The sequence below is a fragment of the Solanum lycopersicum genome, chromosome 7 (assembly GCF_036512215.1).
Source record: "Solanum lycopersicum chromosome 7, SLM_r2.1".
Taxonomy (NCBI): Eukaryota; Viridiplantae; Streptophyta; class Magnoliopsida; order Solanales; family Solanaceae; genus Solanum; species Solanum lycopersicum.
Window position 1 is genome coordinate 60,635,521 of NC_090806.1, and position 21,262 is coordinate 60,656,782.

The 21,262-nt window shown below is 33.3% G+C and overlaps 1 protein-coding gene across 2 annotated transcripts; it reads right to left on the reverse strand.

Moving 5' to 3' along the window:
- Positions 1-7,502: 7,502 nt before the first annotated feature.
- LOC101262228 (uncharacterized) lies at positions 7,503-15,615 on the reverse strand. Of its 2 annotated transcripts, none has more exons than XM_004243532.5 (9): positions 15,186-15,615; positions 15,014-15,105; positions 14,800-14,871; positions 14,264-14,370; positions 13,892-13,947; positions 12,548-12,707; positions 10,314-10,394; positions 9,309-9,608; positions 7,503-8,617 (listed from the first exon to the last, which is right to left on the reverse strand). In XM_004243532.5, exons 1-9 carry the CDS (start codon positions 15,390-15,392, stop codon positions 7,764-7,766), a joined length of 1,929 nt encoding a protein of 642 aa, XP_004243580.1. In that variant the 5' UTR covers positions 15,393-15,615; the 3' UTR covers positions 7,503-7,763. The 2 variants fall into 2 exon arrangements, with proteins under 2 accessions (XP_004243580.1, XP_010323905.1); XM_010325603.4 differs by having other exon boundaries at positions 9,309-9,623; positions 15,186-15,566.
- Between the last annotated feature and the right edge of the window lie 5,647 nt (positions 15,616-21,262).

The window sequence follows — 21,262 nt, forward strand, 5'->3', positions numbered from 1 at the left end:
GTTGGTCGGCGGCGGCTCTTCATATTTTCCCGGGCGTAAATGGAGGCATGAATATGAGGGTAGAGTAGAGACTGTAGACGCCATAACTCGTTGTTGATTCTGCATTCACGAAGCTCTCTCTCTGCATATAATCAGGTAAGTCATCTCTGTTCTTTGTAATAAATCTCCTCTCGTTTGTTTATATGAACTTATTGCTGCTGTTCGCCTAACTCCTAGGGTTCTACTCATAAAAAGGGGTAAGTTTGGGTTGGAGTAGTATTTTTTCCATTGGGGAGTGAGAACACAGTTGATATCATTTGGATTTTGTTTAGCATTTGAACTCTCAAGCTGGTTCAAGTTTTTTTTTTAAAAAAAGAAAAAAGTAGAAGTGACTTCTTAGGTGATTTTTTTTTGAGTTAAACTGACATCTGATTAGTATAATTTGTTGATTCTATTTTCAATTGAATGTGAAAGTTTTTTAACCGAGATTAGCGAACAACTGCACCGGAGAGAGATAGGATAAGCACGGTGAGGTCTCTCAGGTTCAATTTCGAGCATAAACAAAACACTTGGTGATTTTTTTCCATCTGTTCTAGCCTTGGAAGACAGAGTTATATGGTATTTGTTACTGGTGGGAGGTGATATGTATCTTGTGGAACTAGTTGAGTTCTGGTGGGAGGTGACATGCATCTTGTGGAACTAGTTGAGTTGCATGCAAGCTCGCATGCATACTACTATTATAAAAGAATAGTATTAGCAAATAACTAGTTGGTATCAAGATGTGTAAAGAAGAGTTTTGGTGGGTTGATAAAGAAATAGACGTTGCGTCTCACTCAACTGCATAAGCTAGCTATTGCCCAAGATCATTTAAACCTGGTCTCGCAAATGTGAGACTCCAACAACCCGGGGGAGCCAACATCCGAGATAATGAATTGGGACGAGTATAACTATGATACCATGGTAAAGAATGGATTTTGGGCTTAACTCAACTCCAAAATCTAGCTCATGAGGAGAGGATTGCTCAAGACCAAATTAGGAGACCGAGAAGTCCTTGTCCCACCGATGTGAGACTCCAAATAGAAGGGTACATGGGATTGATAAGGCGTAACTAAGGGATATTATTGAAATAAGCTTATACAATTTAGGTGTAACTTCGGAATAAATGAATGTGTTTTAAATTAATAAGTGATTACTGGTGTTTTAAATGATAATCACACAACTTGACTCTTGAAAAAATAAAATGTGTTACATGATTTTTTATGGAGAAATAAACAGTAGAAGGAATTGATACAGGATCATTAGCCACCATTTTCATGTGACCTGTTGTGGATCCCATACTTCCATCTTCACCTTTGGACATTTTTAACTTAAGAATGTGTATGTTATAGTCAATGGAATTTAATAACTTCATATTCAGACTGTTGTGTGGTACAATCTTTTAAACTTAATAAATCATACAAAAGTAGTGTTTTATCAAGGGATTGATACTTCATCTTCTTAGACGTACTCACCTAAAAATAGCTGAACACAAGTAGTGGTACTTCATATAGTTTTTCCAAAATAGTCTTAAAAATTGACCATGCCCATGTCAAATCCATATTGGAGTTGGGTACTCATATCATGCCACAATTCATGCAATGTATTTGATCTTTGGACAAAATCCCACAGAAAAACTGTCATAAATAGAAGAAAGTTGAAGAAAAGAACTTTCAATTTGAGCAAATTTTGATAGTGTACCCACATATGAAATGTGATATCTTTTATGCGTCAAGCTTCTAATTTGATTAATCTCAAGTGCAGTTTATGAACTTGAAATGACTAATGGAAAGCGGAAAACACTCCATGACTTCTTTCCTGGATCTGGTATTCTTCTTTTCGTTTGCTTGATTTAGTTGTATACCACTGTCATATCTCCACTCTCATAATGTAAGTATCTACGCATTAACACGTCATTTGGTCCACATAGTAGTTAACCAAGATTTTTTTGCTGTGAATCAAACTAGAAGTGATTATTATTCAGTGAATAGTCTAGGAGTTATTATGTGGTGAATAGTACTACATGGAAATAATGTGGGATTGCTTACTTTAAGTACACTTTTGTCTTTAAGTACTTTTATCTTTGTATTGCTAACAAGTTTATTTTTCACATTCTATCTTGTATGAAATAATATAACAATTCGCATAACTTAATGTGATTATTATTTAATATCGTCAGCCATTAGATTAGTTATGTGGCGATTGTTTTTTTTTCTTATACAGTCAACCAAAAACTGCATGAGTTATTCAGATTATTTTCCTAATCTGCCACCCAAATACTATTATTTTATATGGAACGTTATGCTTGCATTATGTTTCATTATCTCTCCAACCAAATAGACTGTAAAGTGGTTCTTTATTTTGTTTTCCAGATGTATCAAAAAAGGGGAAAAGTCATGAATGTGGACCAAGAAATGCAAATCTTAGGGACGAGAACAGTACTAATATTGGGGAGGAGCAAGTTATCTATGAAGAAACAGCTTATCGTGCTTTGGCAAAGTTTTTCTGTCAATCCGGTACACCTCCAAAGTCAGTAGAAGACATGTACTTCAGAAAATTTATTGTTTATCTTAATCCTAAATTTCATCCTTCATCTGCCATTCTCTCACGGTATTGCTTGAAATTGTATGAGGAAGAGAGAGCAAAAGTTAAAGAAATTTTGAGAAGCTTGAATGGACGAGTTAGCCTCTCAGTTGAGAGGCTAAAATATAAAAAATTCAATGGCTTTGGCTACTGCTCTACCTCAGATTTTAGGGGATCTTTTTCTGATTTCATTTGCTTAACAGTTCATTTCATTGACGAAAACTGGAAGCTAAGAAGTTGGGTTGTTAGTTTTAGGTCTCTTGAGGCATATGGAGATTATGTTGGTGAGACAATTCAGTGTCTTTCAGATTTTGGTATTGAAGATAAAATATGTGCTGTCACTGTGCATAGCTATCTGGACTTTGATGAGATTGTTGATGTCATTAAAAGTAAACTTCTTGAAAAGAAAAGACTCCAGCTAGATGGACAATTTTTTCGTGTATCTTGTAATGCAGACATTTTTAGTTCAATGGTGAAAAAAGCATTTGGGATGATAGAGGATATAATTAATGACATTCGTCTCTTAGTATTTTGGGGCAAATCACTACCAGTGTGGAATGTGACATTTCATAAACTACAGGAAGCATTGGAATTAGAGGCTAAAGGAGAATACTTGAGAAAGATGATTATAAGGATTATGATATACCTTCTCCCCAAGAGTGGGAGAAAGTTAAGGAAGTATGTAAACTTGTAGGACATGTCTATACTGCAGCAGAAGTGTTATTTATGGAAAAGCGACCCAGTGCAGGCCTTTACTTCCACAATCTTAATAAGCTTCGAATTAATCTGATGAAAGATTCCATGAGTTCAGATGAATTTGCTAGAAGTTTAGCCAATATTATGCTGAAAAAGTTTGGCAAGTATTGGACGCACATGTATTTGGTGTTGGCTCTAGCTACTATTATGGATCCACGCTACAAAGTGAAGTACTTAGAGTTCTGTTTCTTGAAGTATGAAGGTAATGATCTTTTACCGCTATCATCTATTTTGGAGGCCATCCAAAGGCTTCTCGATGACTATGTGGTGCACAGGTCCTCAATGGAGTACCCTATGAGCGATTCAGATTCTGACAATTCTGATACGGGTGAAGATCTCATTTCTGATGAATTTGGTACGAGTGAAGATCTCCTTGAGCCGATGGAAGTTGTTAATGATCCTAGTTTTGGATTTGACTGTTCAGATGAGTTTAGCAAATTCATCCAAACAACTAGTCAACCACCAAAGTCAGAACTTGATTGCTATCTGGAAGAACCTATTGTGCCTTGGACCAAGAACTTTGATGTGCTGAGTTGGTGGAAAGCTGCAAGTCCCCGATATCCTGTCCTATCAAAGTTGGCTCGTGATCTTTTGTCAATACAATTGTCTCTTGTTACAGGCTATGATTCTTATTACACTGATTTGCGTGAACCTGATAGAGATATGACATCCATGGAGTCTGATTTAGTGAATGCCTTGATGTCTACTAAAAGCTGGTTTGGTAAACAACGTCACAATGCGGTAATCACTGATCCTCTGTTTTATGACATCCGTTTCTTCCATTATTTAATTCTTGGTAATTGAGTGCTAGAAGTGGATACAAATGACTTAATTACTAAGCAGATATGTAGATCTAACATATTCTGTTTTGTCCTACATGTAGACTTCTAGCTCGCTTAAAATGTGGGTTTCTTCTTTAAGTTGTTGTGCAAGTCGGTGGATTGAGACTAGAACTTTGTTAGTTACCAGTAGGGCCATTATGGTATTATATCATATTCTTTGTAAAAGTAAAAGAAGGAAACCATTTTCTCAAATTGCAACCAAGTAATAGGTGAAAGAGAAAATGTTGAATCAGCTAAACACTTAGTTATAAACTTTGTAGGTATGATGATGATCCAACTCGGTCCTAGACTCTTAGTTGCTGATCGAAAAGGGGGCTGATGATCTATATGAAGCCCTTTGAGTGTTTCTCTCTCTTCCTTCAGAGTTGACTGATGATGTTGACTAGTGAGGAACTTAGTCATTGTGAACTCAGATCTCTTGCTGCTTCTTTTTTGACTCAAAAAGGGACAACAGATTTTGATAACCATGCCCAATGAGCTCCCACTTGCTTGCGGTCCGGTGGTCCTCAATCCTTGTGGGAAAATTAACTACAAAGCACTATGGATGAGCAAAAGACAATATGATTGAATAAAGTCTAGATGAGCCAGAGGATTAGACCCCGATGTTCATATCAAATATGTGTCTGGGTCCTCTATATGGTTTTTGTAGCTATAGCTTGGTTGCTTTTGGTAAGCCCTAACAATTTTTTATAGCTGCATTTATGGGTTTGACCCTTAATGGAGATAACAGGTGTATAGGCAATCAATCCTTCAACTCGCGATAGACTGATAGTTGACGTTGATGAGACTTGTGATTGCACGAGAACAGTATAGGTATCTCTGTCATGTGGTGTGCATTTGGTCTTTGATTTGGTGGGTTAAGATGCTGCTCGTGCTCCTGTTCTTGTGCTAGATATGGTTAGGATGGTTTCTTGAAAGTGAGCTTCAATCTTCCTAGCTGGGCCGTGCTCTTCTCATAGTATTCTTTCTTATTAGTAGGCCGAATTAAGGACTAGACTTGTTGGATTCGAAGGTTTGCTATTTGAACTGGTCCAAACTTAGTGTTAACCCCTTTCTATCTTCCTCTCATTCAGACTTAGCAGCTTACAGTTTGGTATTAAGTTCCATCAATCATCCTTGCATTGATACAGAACATAAGCAAAAACAGTTGTGAGATTCACATAGCAATGACTAATACATACAGAGTTTGAGGACTAAGATTAACTGTTACTTGTTAGGTGACTGGAGGTGAGCTGTTCTTAGGCTAGAGACCGGGAGTATCCAATAAGTTATATAGAGTGGCGGTGGCCTTGCCAACTTTATTGTTGAACTGAACAGGCCATCACCTAGAGCAAGCAAAGAGACAATATTCCATTGATCAAAATAGAAACTTGAAAGTGAAAAAGCTCAATGGTTGTTTGGTTGATTATTCTGGTTTTCAAGTGACTCCAATGGCTGAAATAGCATGTCGATGTGGAAGAGTCTCAAGTGTCAAACATGAGTGATGCCCTTATACCTTACTGCTTCATATCAAAGGCAGAAGTTGATTGCATGTTACTGGGGTCACCAGAGGTGGATGCTCCTACTTCTTGACTGATAGTTGTTTACAGCATTTATTCACGCCTGAAGAGGAAGAAGAGGATTATGGTGACAAGCGTGGATGGATAGCTATCTACCTGTGGTACTTAGATTTTTTCCATCATTTCAGATATCTCTTCCATGTACATTGACATCAATCTTAGCCCGGTAGATACATAGAGTATAAAAACATTGTGAATTACAAGGACAAAATATCAGGCTTGGTGTTGGTTGAAGATGGAGAGATCTACAATTGAGCACGGTTTTTGCTGATCAAGGAACTGAGGTGGTTCCAAATCCTAGCTACTTCTTTTTCAGTTGACACAATTAACAGCATTAGATGATAGAGATCAGAAATATATTGAGGACGGCTATGGCAAACTCTATCCTCAAAGACCAGCATGGTGAGGTGCTTGCGTTTATGGAGTTCAGTTGGGGATCAGGCTGACTTCTAAATATTCTTGCATGTAAATTTTCATGACGAAGGACAGAAAAATTCACTTTCTGCTTATTACATTCAGCCCTTTTCTTCTCCAGATGAAAAACGTCTTCTTCATTTTGCATTGCGAAAGAAGTCATGATGCCCAATAGTCCTTACAACATTTCATGAGGTAGTTCTGTTGAAATTCTTTTTATCTGCTGAATTTAACCTTGTATTTTTCTTCTTTCATCAAGAACCACGAGGCAGGAGGCATATTATATTTACCCCAAAGCTGAGCATATATTTAGTATTCCGAATAACCTTATTAATTAATATTGTGTTATAAAGCTACCACCTCCCAGTCCTAATGTGTGTTTTCTTTTCCCACCACAAGCATCATATTGTTGAAAGTTAAACGTGTATACAGTTATCATAGCATCATTCTTCTAATTGTTGCACAATCTGCTGGTTGATGGTTATAACTCAAACGTCTGGCATTTTCCAACATCTCTTTCTTTTTCCTCTGCAATTTCAGTCTTATGGATATTGTACTGACTCAACTCTGGCTATCATGCAGATGAAAGCTGAGGTGCAGAATGATTGATTTTGATTGAGAGTTTGACTTCTTTTTTTTTGCTGGAAGTTTGAGATCTCTAGAAGACATCATCAAGATCATCTTTTACGGATAATGGAATGTACATGCACTAGCTACTCGTCGTATATTATTGTAGCTACGGTAAAATAGGCATAGAATCTTTGTTTCTTCAAACGTTGAGTGAAATCAATAGTGTGTTCATATGGAGAGGAATCTGAAGGATGAATATGAACTTATCTTCCTCTGGTATCTGAATTATGTTAGTGTTGTTTATCTTAAACATCTGTTGGATCTTCATGGCTGGAATTGCTCACTCACTGCTATGGCCAAAAATAAACCTTAGCCCTTTGGAGTTTATCATGCAAAAGTGATTTATAAGATCTATCTATGCATAGAGCTTTTTTGTTCTAGCAATACCATGGGGCGTTGGCTCATACTAAATCACTTTATCCATAATCCAATGAAAATTTTGATTTTATTACTTTACAACCCAGTGGGATGTCACAGGATATGTTATTATTGTCATCAAATAAAAAAAAGAAATAAAAATCAGACACTCCTCTTCTGAAGTGAATATATTTCGAACCAAACTATAACTATAAAAAGTAAAGATAAAATACATCAAATCTCCCCTGAACTTGACATCAAAACTTACTTTGGTAACTATACGTGGATGACAAAGTGAGTGTACTCACTCTACTAAAAGCGCGGGAAATAGTTAAAAAAAAAAAACTAAATGATAACGATACCTTTTTATTGGTGTATGCAATCCACGTAATGCTACTAATATTTAGAATAGAACAATATTTAAATTGTAGCACAACTAAAAATGTATAATTAAGTACAAAATCTAACAGCATCGTTAGGAAGGTAAAAAAGATAAATTTAAATATTTGAAAATTACAAGCTACAAAACTGGTGGCAGATTTACAACAGAAACAGAACCCTTTTCATTTTGCTCTGTAAGAATCCACCTCAACCCATGCAAGGCATCTCACAAGGCTTTGGTTAAATCAAAAATCTTCACAGCTGCTGCAATATCACGCAGCTCTTCTATTGAAACCTTCTTCCACACACCATCAATCATCAGGTGGCCTTTTGAACCTTCCAAAGGCACGTCGTTATGGCCATTTCCAATCTCCATATTCTCTGTGTACTGATTATCACCAGGCTCCTCTGTCTTCCTCATTTTCTTTGGATTCAAGCATTCATTCGCAGAAGCAGCCTCCCGCTTGCATCCACATTTATTGGTTTCTGGGATTTCATTGTCTGATGATTTTGCAACTTCTGCTGAATCATCAACAAAATCAAGAATTGGAAGACGACCAGTAGAACCAAATGCATGGGGCAGCATACCAATGGGGCATGCTTTCCATGTTTTTGCAACTACCCATTGGCTCCCGGTATCTGTTGTGTTCATCTTATTGCCCTTTACAACTCGACGCATAATTAGCTCAAGCTTCTGAGCAGCTTTGCGAAGAGAATCTTCTTCCCTGGATAGTAGGAAGCTTTCTGAATTATTGGTAGAAGGATCTGAGTGAATAATCTCTGAATCAAATACACTCAGTGAACAGAGCTTATTTAACTTATCGATGAAAGAGTTCCTTCCAATCATCTGAGCAATAACAAGACCGGATTTCATCAGCTGATTGTTGTTGTTAGAGGACAAGAATAAACATTTATGTAATAGTTCTTGTAGCGTTGCCTCTGGAAGACTAAGTTTTCTTGAAGAGTCTTCCCCGTCAGCAGCAAGATCATTATTGTTAAGAGGCTTTAGTGTCTTCAGGTTTGCAACTATTTGTTCACACAGGTAAGATAATTGTCCAATCAAAAGAGATTCATTTGCACCTGACAATAATCCGTAGAAGAAATGAGTCAATGATGAACAGGAAATTAAGCTAAAACCTATTCGACTACATGAAGCAAATGAAAATCATATAACTGAGAGAAACATCACAAAAAGATGGCACACATATACAGGTGTGGATTTGGAAAAAAAGTTAAAGAATGAAACATATGTAAAACGAAAACAGCAGGGTTTGAAGAGCAGTTTACACTACTGTAGACTGAGCAAATCCTCCCAGTAAGTTAAGCTAGACAATTTTTTTTCATGTTTTTGTGCCTCCCCTTGTTAGATAAACTGGACATAACAAATACTGTAATATGACAATAATATCGTTACACAATAGCTAGCAAAATAGTATGTGATAAATGATAATCCGCAAGCTGCATTCCAACATCTGTGAAAGAAAGAAACCCCCGCAAACAAGGATACAATTCAGCACTCGCTTAATAAAACACTAACGAGCAGTTGAAATTTTCAGCATCCATGGCATAAATTCTTATTTAACTCCCAGTAGCCATTTTAGCAATGTCCCAAATTAACCAGTTGCTCATAAGAACAGGAATAACAGCTATCTGCGTGTTTCCAGTCTCATATAGTATATATGTATCTTCAACAGAGGCATTCATGATACTCCGACAATACCAAGCACAAGAAAATCATCCAAGTAAAGGAATGCCAGAATACATCACTTACCAAGCTGATGCTTTGAGGCTCCCATAGTCTCAATCTTGTCTAGAGCTGCCCTGAGAAGAGTCAGAAGCAAATCGGGTTCTCTATTTGACAATTTCTTCAGGATTGGTTTCCAGTCATCGTATGCACTGTGCATGTCAACAGTTTCATGGATTGTGGGGGCATTCTCTGAGTCCCCTGGAAAATTTAAGGAATCTACTGACTGCAGCATAAGTTCCAAAAGCACAGATGCCACTTCTGAAGATGAGGAAGTATACAATCGCAGAATGGCCTTCATAGCTCTAGTAATCTGTTTCTTAGAACCTGAGACAAATTGTTCTGGAAAAACTCAGGACATTCAGCATTCCAGATATGCTGATAATAAAGCACTTTGGAACACAGTGTCACAGACAATATATACCCTTCAAAAAGCAAAATCCAGTATGAAACACCTTCATGAATTAAGAAATCATACACGACTTCACAGAAAGTAACTCTATACCCTAATTAACTAATTACCAAGTCAATGTCAATGTCAGATTTAGACTCTAGACAGAATATATATTTTTTTGACACTAGACTCTAGACAGAATTATAAGAAAATAAACAAATAGAAAAGATGCTGAATGAACAGTTTATGAAACCTTAAAAAATCCCAAATGATTGCAGCTGATGACCGAACAGCCCTGAATCTGCCGTGTGAACACTTGTAAATCCCAAAGGATACACTAGTTCATCTCACTCTTTCATTGAACTAAGATGCTGATGTTTTTTCCGTTTTATAAATGAACTAACATGCTAATATTATCGGTGCATATATTTGATATGCTACTGATGCTTTAATAGTCATAATGTTTTAATGCTCATTATTCAATAACTTGTTGCAGGTCATTAAGGTGGATATAGCAAATCAGTGTCAAGTGCCAATACTTTCATATGCAGAAGATGGTCAAAAGAAGCTCATAAAGTAGATGCAGGAACACTGCCAATGAATCATGAGGTTACAGATCTGAGGCTGAATAGAATTACCAGAAGATTTAGAATATGGTGGATTCCCAGAAATGAAAGGGAGAAACTTGTTTCTAGCACAAAGTTGCCCAAGTCTCATTCCTGTACAAGCAAACAAAAATTGTTGAAAAAACCCAGATAATAGTAAATGTATGACCGAGAAGAAAGCCAGAAAATTTGCATTAGTTATTTTTTAAGAATTGGATAAAAATAAAAAAACAATCCCAGTAAGAGGTGATATGGAATGTCATAATGTCAATCACTTCCGTACAGAAAATACTTCTCACACCCTTTCTTTATACTTGTTCTGCAATTATATCGTCTGGTTGTCATGTACTGATAACACCATCACCTTCTTGAAAGGATGGATATTATGAAATGCAGCTTTCTCTTGATAACCCACCCATTAAATTAGCCTTCAAACCTATTTTGAACTTCACATAAATTTATTTCTGGTCGCTGACATTACTTACTGTCAACTTTGACGACTTGATGCAATAGACATGTTTTTTTTTAAAAAAATATTTTTGAACTTCAAACTAATTTACTTCTGGAGGTTGACATTCCTGTCAACTTTGACGACACGATAAAATAGACATGCATTGTCACTAAATGTTCCTAGACAACCTAAAATAAGAATTAAATATTAGTAGTTACTATAATAACATGGTCTTTACCAGGGTAACTTTGTGCGATAGTGGTCAATGAAGTGGGATGAAGGTCATGAGGTCATATGTTCAAATTCCAGCGAAACAAAACACTAGGTGATTTCTTGCTCATGGTTGAAATGGCTTGTATCCTCATGGTTCTCACCCCATTTCATTGATCATCAGAATCATCATGTGGTTCAATAATCCATGAGAAATTTAATTCAAATGACTCCAATCGTGGGAAAGAGTGTCCAAGAGCTTCCCTGACTTCTTTTGTACATAATACAGTCACATCGAGATCTAAGTTCCATTTCCAATCGAGCGGTTATGATAATGGTTAAAGAGTACTATTTTTCTCCTTGGGTTATGAAATAATTCACATTTGATGAGATTTAGTAAGAGAGCACAGAATGTAAACAACAAATTTATCATGGAACATACGATTACTTACCATTTAGTCTCCATGTTGCCACGGAATATCGTGTATTTGGATCAACGTGACAGAGCTCAACACAAAGGTAGGTCAATAAAGTGAGAAAAGTAGAAGGTGCGTACTTGGAAAAAGGAACTGACTTCAGGTAATCAATCTACGACCTAATTTGGTATAAGAATAACCCTGTACAACAGAACTTTGCAGTATATGTTGCCCTAATTTAATTTCTCCAGAAGTTGAAAATTTTCAGCTAAATTTTGGTTTATTTTAATTGATTTCCCAATTTTGGTGCATTTTAACTGCATCCCTCATTCACAAAATACCAAAAAGATTTTTTATTTTTTTTGTGCATAGTAGAATTAATGTATGTGTGAAGAGGGGAAGGTTATGAGAACAACAAGAGTTAGTTTGACTTGTGATCAACACATAAGAGAGATAGTCACCACCTATGAGCAATAACTGAAGGGATGAGATCAGATTTTCCAATCTCTTCAAGAGAAAATGGTTTGGCCGCCTACACTGCTCTAGATTGTCATAACTACCAAGTTATGAGCAGTTTCCCACACGTGTACCCACATTTGTTGAGCACCTCACAATCACACTGTGAGACTAGTATATGGGTCTATGAGGTCGGTCAGGATAAGCACCACCATAAACAGGCATGCCAAAGGTCATGAGCAAAACCAAAAGATCTAGGGGTAGAAATAAACAAAATTAAGCTAAAAATTGTCAACTTGAGGAGAAATTAAAATAGTGCAAAAATTAGGTGTTCACAGTATACACCCCTGCATAGCTAAGAAAAGTTTATAAAATTCAGCTATCTATTTGAGAGAGTCAACAATCTCAGCTTCTTAGCAAGCATAATGTCTTATATTGTCTACCAATAGTCTTTTGAAGTGAAAAGGACCAAAGTTCAAATCCCATAAATTTAAAGTTAACACGATTTATGACAACTTAATTCTTTGATTTAGCTACATCTGCATCTTTACATGGAATTTTTTGCACCGAACATAATTTATTAATTTATTGGTCATACCAACAGGTGCTAAGAAAACACTACAATGTAATAGAAATCAAGCATTGTAGCAATCAGATGCAAGAAAACTGATTAATGAGTAACATCAGATGGCAAAACCACCACAATGCAATAAGAATAAGGAAAATTCACTCACGTTTTCCCAAAGTATGTGAACTGTTAGTCTGCTTCACTTTCAAACAGAAAGCCATCTCTAGCAGTTTATGTTTAATTTCATTCCTCAGGTTGACAGTTGAATCCCTTCGAATTACATTCTTTTGAGGTTCCCAATAATATGATTTCAACCAGTCAAGTGCCTGAAATTATTATCATTTTAAGACATAATCCAGCTGAAACTTCCTATTTTTTCTCTCTTACATATATATGAGCATGACAAGAAAATTATACATTAAATAACATCTTTTGAGCAATACACAAGGTCTTTTCTAATTAGCAGCACGTAAATCAGAAAACATTAGGCCTATTCACGGACCTGGGGAACACACAATGCTCATCAAATTCACCTGTGAGCAATACACAAGGTCTTTTCTAATTAGCAGCACGTGAATCAGAAAACATTAGGCCTATTCACGGACCTCGGGGACACACAATGCTCATCAAATTCACCTGTGAAAAGTGATTCGGACTATATGTTCAACCATATGGACAAATATGTACCCATAGAAAAATATGGGGAAAATTAAAGTGGGATTTAAAATTACTCAAAAAAAACAGAAAAATTATGAATTAGTCCTTTTCGTCAGTCTGATCCTAATTTGATTGCGTACTATCACTAGTCTTCATTTCCTTCCTTTGATTTATTACTTATTTTTGTTAAACAGATTTTTATCTAGCTGAATTCGTTCAATGTTAATGTATAAAGGTTGTAAGAATCATGATTGACGATTGGTAGCTAGAGGCCTTTCAGTAATCCAAAAAGATTGTAGCATAATCCGCAGATCCTACAAAAGCCACAACATTAAATGGAAATTAATGAGCACTATTCAAGAGGATCTCCATTGCAACACAATTCTACCAGGGTTTTGAAGTATGTTTATTCAGTATAGCTCAGGCTGAAAGGGGAGCATCAAGAATGGCACAAGCCTCACAGCTTCATCTCGTTTTTTTTTCTGGATGGATACCTCGTAGACACATCTATATATAGTTCCCAGAAACAATCATCTTTTGATAAGTAGAGAATGAGAAAAATCTATTGCTGAAGCAGAAGATCTGCCACATGCATGTTATCACCTGGCAGGGACATTTCTAGGCTTTCTTTCTAAGCAAATATAAATTTGTGCCTCCTCCAATTAGATTTACCATTATAAACCAGAATACATCTTAGTATTGATAACAGAAAATCCATTATGAATACAACCATCAATCTTAAAAAGGAAGGGAACTTCAGGAGGAGTCACAACTTCAAGTCTTCAACTGTACGTGAAATTTAAGAGATGTACATATTAAGCAAAAAATTATAGAGACTAAGGAAGATATCGACCTTGGTAGAGGCAAGACGGACCAACTGCAGTGAAGGAAGATCACGATGAGAGCCCTCTACAAGGAAATATTAACCAATGTTAATAAATCAGCTTCTTCACATTAGAATTCAGTTACAAAATCATAAGTCGTAGCAAGACAAACATTGTTAACTGATGCAAAAATTAAGCAACACACGGCATAAGCTTCTCGGTTTTTTAAAGCCTACAACAGATTCAGAACATAAAGTGCCATCTTGATAGCTATCTTACTTGGTTACTCACTCACAAAGGCAGTAACAGAAATTTACTCTGGTCAATACTATGTATAGATGACTTACTTTTAACAATCAACAACTTTCATATCAAAGTTGCAAATACACATCAACACTAACCATGGCGAACATCAATCAGCATACGCGGAATGCCAATAGCATTTGCAGCCTCAGCTATCGAAATTTCTGCCTTCTTTCGGGTCTTCTCAACAACACCATTTACAAGCCTGGAAAAGTAGTTACCATTATTATACTGATTTTGGTTGCTATAAATACAAACTCATCCACACACAGCTACTATCCTAAAGTTCCACCATTTAAATCATAGTAACAGTCTCAGTGTTCATCCAATTGTATTTTCATATTAAATTAAATAACACTATCAAGGACACTGGGAGAAGCATCACATGCTCAAACTATAGAAGATCTGCAGCAACAAGGAAGCTGCAGATAACAACACTAATTGAGTCTTTTTTTCTACTATATGGAATGAAAAATTAGAAGATATTATAGAGTAAATAGCATCATAACTTATTGATGGTGAGTTGTATTAACACAAGTAATACAACTTAAGTGGAAAAAAAGTCATTCTCATAAGCCATACAAATGGAGGGAGATTTCGAAACAAGAAAAAGCAAGTAGTAAATAAAAAGTACCTCATAATTGCCATACAATATAGCATTGAAAGCATTTCTTCTGACTGCAGAGCATTTCCACCTAGGTCCTTCCTGCAAAAGAATAGCAAAGAAAAAGGTTCACATTAACAAGCCCAAGTGAAAAACAGAAAGGATAAATCGACATTGCAAATTAATAAACAATTGAATACCCTTTGATTATCTACAAACAAACAAAAAATCAATGAAGGATCACCTAAAAAAGGAATCTTTCTGTTGAATTTCTATAATTGAAGCTGTAACATCCACTGCGACAGGAATGCATCCTCTGCTCCTCCAGGTCGATATCTAATATCCAAAAAAATAATAAGTATCCATTCAGTTTTATCGGAAGGAAGAAAAAAAAAAGTCTTTGTATTGGATGTTACCCTTTGAAGAGCAAAAGCAACAGATTGAGGAGAAGAAGAGAAAAGGGAATCTCGAATAGAGTTCCATTCATCCCAGCTTATCCATGGCACCAATTTGAGAGCTAGAGAGTTGCCTTCCACAGTTTCGTCAGCTGATGGTTCGATAAACCCTAGTAGAGACTCCATTGTAGACGTTGGGAAGTTAGAACAAGGGTTTAAGAGATACATGTGAGTTTTAGTTCATCAATATTCAGCATATAAAACCATAGTTTACAATAAATTTATGCTTAGGTAACCATAAAAATATTTATTTTATGTATCGATCGATTTGGTGTGATAATGGAACTCCTACGCCTACGAGAACTCGTCTTCTCAAACAATTATTTCTCTTTTCTATGTTTTATAAAATTTCTACAGCCTACATAAGTATATTTTGGTTAATAATTAATACAAGTAAATCAATCAATCATTAATATATATATATATATATATATATTATTATTATTAACAAGGTGACGTGGTACCTCTCTGTGACCTTCATTTGCATTTAGTTTTTTTTCTTTTTTTCTTTTTTTCTTTTTTTTAAATATATTAATTATTATATCATAAAAAGGATTACTAAAATTTATTACAAATAAATATTTTATTAATGGAGGATCATTTATAACAGAAACTCTTCATCTTTTTTATTTATTTATCTCACTTATAATAAAAGGAGAAATATAATTTATTTATTTTTGACTTTTTTAAAATTTAAATTAATTACTTTATTACAAAAAATATATTATTTTATTTATACAAATAAATATTTTATTAATGTAGAAACATTTATTAAAAAACTCTCTATATTTTTTTTCTATTTGTTTCTCTCACTTCTAATCATGAAATCATAATATATTTTTTTACAGATTAAGTATTTTTTTTAATTTATTCACTAGGAGTTATTAATCATGACTTGCTCCTCTTTAATTTTTACTTTTAATAATATTCATAACTCTCATTTTTTTATGTTCATAACCTCCAAATTAAATTTGTAAGTTTATGATGTCTTATGGTATTTCTTTATTTTGCCTATAAATTCATATTAATTTCATGAAGATTCACATTTATAATTGTCCTTTCTCTTTTCATCATATAAGTTTGGTTTGTAACAAAAAAGAAGTACATTAAACTAAGAAATATTTCATTGCAAATTTTTATTTTTTATTTTCTCTAGTTTTGTCTATATAAATTAGTATTTGGTTTGTGAATCAAATTAATATGTAACAAGAAAAAAGTACATGAAGTTAATAAATATATCATTCTCAAGTCCTTATTTTTTCATTTTCTTTATTTTGTCTATATAAATTCATATTTAATTTTCATGAAGATTCACATACAAAGTTATAATTTCTCTTCTTCATCATACTTTTTTGTGAATTAACTAACTTGTAACAAAAAAAAAGTTTCATTCTAAAGTCTTTTTTATTTATTTTTATGTACTTAGACATGCTTAATTATTATTATTTATGTTTGTATTATAATTTATCAAGTAAGTATAATTTAAAAAATCTCTGTAATTTTTAACAATGTGTTGTCCGTATGCAATTGCTCTTTCAGTAATTAGTTTTCCAGATATAATATAGTTTGATTATAATATTTGTTAGATTTCAAGAAATAATTATTATTTAGTATTGTTAGTTCTATTGAAAAGATGATATACAAATATATTAAATATAGTTTATATTTTGTTCTTTCTTTTGACATGATTATTTTTAATTGATATATGATTTTGTTAATTCATTTGGTCGCATATAATGAAGAGTTTAACATATAGATCAAAACATGATGGTGGATCTCTTTGCAAAGAAAGATGGTAGAAAAGGGAAAAAAATGAAACATAATTAGAGATTATTTTTTCACTTTGAATTATATTAGCAACTTAGTTACTTTTGCTAGAGTTTTTTAAATTTTGATTTATATAAATAATTTAGCTAAATGTATATATTGTTAATGCTAATCATTTGATTCTTTTAGTATTCTACTTTCTTTTTGTTATGAAAAAAATTAACATAATTATTTCATTTTAACAATAACATCAAAATTATGATGATTAGTTTCATTTTTATTATAATTATAAAAAAAGTAATTAAAAAATAAAATATTATTTTCATGATGTCATTTTTTGTGTATGTAATAATCTGTCACCTTTTTTTTTCTTCGAAATGTATTTATAATTTTTATTTAGTCACCAATTATTATATTTTCTCTCTTCATTTTTTGTGTTTTCATCTCTTATTTTTATTTATTTATTTTACAAATAAAATCAATACATAATTAGTAATACATTTGAATTATTTATAACTCATGTCTCTTCATCTTACTTGTAACATTTGATATTCAATATTATTCATAACTTTTATATGTTTTATTTTTTGTAAGTCTTATAAATATTTAATTAAAAATTATAATAAGTAAATGTAATAATAAAATTAAAAAATAATCAATTTTATTTTGACGAAATCAAAGTTTGAACAAAACATTAATAGTGCTACAAAAGATAGAACATTAGTACTCCTACAAAAGATATAGAAAATTGAAACATATAAAATATTTTCAACCTAATACAATATATATATATATATATATATATATATATATATAAATATATATATACACACACACAAAATAAATAAATATATTTTATATGTTTAAAAAAAGTCTATGATATCGCAGACGAGGAGAAATATTAATATTATCTAATATACTCGATACTAATCTAAATATTACATATTTCATATTATTATTTTATAAATATTTTATATAATAGCGCGAAGCGCGAATAGTTTCACTAGTTCTATTATATGTATGGAGAAGTGGGAACCAACTACGCATAAAGATGGAGAAGGCAAATTACCTCGTTACTCTCAACTATCCATAAAGATAAGGAGTTACCTTAATCCCATTTAGGGTTGTTTATGGTTATTGTTAACAATCAAATCAAATCGCAATTCAAATCAAACCGATTAAAAAAATAATATTTGATTTAGTTTGGTTAGACTTGGTTTTTAAATGTTGAAAACTGCTACTATTTGATTTGGTTTTGGTTTTACCAAAAAATAACTCCAAAAATAATCAAACCGAACCAATAGATTCGATATGTAAATTTTGTAATTATTTATAAATAAATTAAATTTTTTTTTGTTAAATTTTAATTTACTTAAGTCCTTAACTTTATCATTTTCTTAAGTCCAACACTTTAACCCAAGTATAACAATCTCAAATCCAAGTCCATCAAAATCTATTTTAGTCTTTACCTATTGTACGTCACATAAAATAATCATACTTTCTATTAAATGAAACACTTTGTTTGTGTAGTGATAACTCTAATATTGCTTAATGTCTTCACTGAACTGATATTAGTTTTTTTTTTTGTAGATTGTTCACGTAGTTGATGTTTGTGTCTATTGAAACACGTACATCCTCAAAAAAATTATTACTTTCATACCAAATAAACCAGAAAAACTGAACCAAACAAATAACAACCAAACCAATGGTTTTTTTTTTTTGTTTCGTTTCGTTTGGTTTTAAAAATTTAAAAATCAACTAGATTAATTTGATTTTGATTTTAATTAATAACCGAACCACGAACATCCGTAATTCCATTGCTGGTTTGGATTTTGTGGCTCAAGTTTAAGCAGTTTTGATGTATGTGGTATGAAGTTCACATTTAACTAGAAGACTCAAACTACAACTTATATTTAACTAACCAAAACCACCTCCCCCCATTATTGTTAACGCAATATGTACGGCTTGCGCAAAAAATACTTCCAGTCTGCGAGCGTCCCATCTTTTTCTTACTTGGATGAAGAAAGACAGAACCTCTCTTTTCGGCCACAGTCAGCAGTTCGCTTTCCACTTCCGAATACCAAAGAGCGATTGAGAAAAATAAATTATGCCCCATTATAGTTATCTAAATATCTATTAAGCCTCTATCACGGTTAAAGTAATTACCTCGTATACCTAAACTTATCTTGTTGATTTAGGAACCGATGAATGATTTTCTTGCTAATTGTGGATGCATGTGTGAAATCATACATAGTTGCAGGGAAGACGAGGCTGGGTTGTTGCTAAACTTGCAGAAGCTCAGTTCTCATGTTAAGTAGAAAAGACAATGATCAACAATTATTGTTGTTTGATCTTTTTATTCTTACATAATCAAACTTCAAAACGGTTATTTGGTTCAACTAACTCTTAAACTAAGTGACCTCATTTTATAATATATAGGTTGGACTCATAAACAAATTTCTAAACTTGTTGGATGTTTTCCTTTATGTACCTCAACAATGTCAATTTCCTATTGAATAGTTGAACTACCCATAATTTATTCATTCTAAACATTGTTGGCTGATTTTGATCAGCTTTTCTACTGTAAATGCCTTCAATTATGTTCATATTGTAATGGTTTTGATTGAAGGAATGAAGACAGACTGTATGTGTTTCTAATGTGTTCAAATGACTTGAAATAAAACACAATTATTCTAGAACAGTTTCACTATCAATTAAACTAATGAGTTCTGGAACAACATATGTATGTCTCATCTATCAATACCCCTCACAAAATCTGGTTCCACATCAACCAACAGTGTTTAAAAGGAACAAACTATGGGTGATTCAATGATTCAATAGGAAAATAGCATAGTTGAGATACCTGAGGGGAAAACCCTAACAAGTTCGGAGATCTATTTATATATTTGACCTAATATATATGAGGTTGAATTTATTAATCAATTATGTACATATTGATTTCCCATATTTATATTTCTTTTAAGAAAAAATTACATAAATATACTATAATAAAAAAATATTTACCATTTATATCAGTAACATTTTTTTTCCACTTGATCACTTTTAATTCATTTATAGTACAAGTTTAATATATATTACAAAGAAAAATTTATTATTCACATATAATACAACTTTTAATGATGGATATACATTTATCACACATTTTAATACACTTATAATATAATGTGTCAAATTTTTTCCAAAGAAACATAATATATTTCAAAAAACAATTACAATTCATATATATTGCATACATAATTCATATCGCAGATTTAACATAGTATTATTATAAATGATAATAAATAAAAAATATTGCTACAATCAGTAATATTTGTTAAAATGTACTAATTTATGTAATTTTCCTTCTTTTAACACTGCATATTTAGAGGCCCAAAAACTGATAGTAAGGCCCAACCGATTAACCCAGGCCCATGATCTTCCAAGTGAGTGAGGGTCTGAGGGAGGGAATCCGGGGGCACTGAGACTGACTGGCGACCACCATTAACTACCAATCAGCGACGGAGATTTTCATTCGCTCTTTAGTAAGGTGCATATTTCTCTCTCTTATCTCCTAATTCTAATTCCTTTGTGTGATCGATAGTTGGCTTGAAATGATTTTTTTTCCAAAGAAACTAAATACATATATCTTTGATACCAGATAATTCTGAAATTCAGATGCATTTGTAGAGAGGCGAAGAGATGGATACAATATTTCTGAAACAAATTACACCTAATTTGACCCGCATGTATCTAGTGAAGTGAATGTGATATGAAAGGTAATTTAGAAATCTAAAGTGAAGGCGCATAATTAGGTCCTAAACTAGTGAGATTTGTGTTGTTTTCTCTTTAAAATATTCGATAAATTATAGAAATTCTACTAATTTAGGAGTTAATTACTTATATACATACCAGTTTGCAATATTACCTAACTTATCATGACTTGGTGCGTTGCCTTGCGTCGCGTCATACATGCATCTCAGGATATATACATTGTATTCAAGTGTTTTAACATGTATTAAGGATACATATACAAATCTCACTCGCCTCCCTCCCGTCTCGCTTGTCATTCTCTTATCTCGCTGGCGTATCCAAAATACACGTGAATCATACCATATACATATTTAGTGTGATTCACACGTATATTAGATACATCAACGAATTTCACTCACATTCCATGTATTCTTGTTCACCTCCCTATTTCAGTGTGTTTGGTAGAAAAAAAATATCATGTGAAATACTATAGGAATAATTGTTAAATATGGTAGAAACGT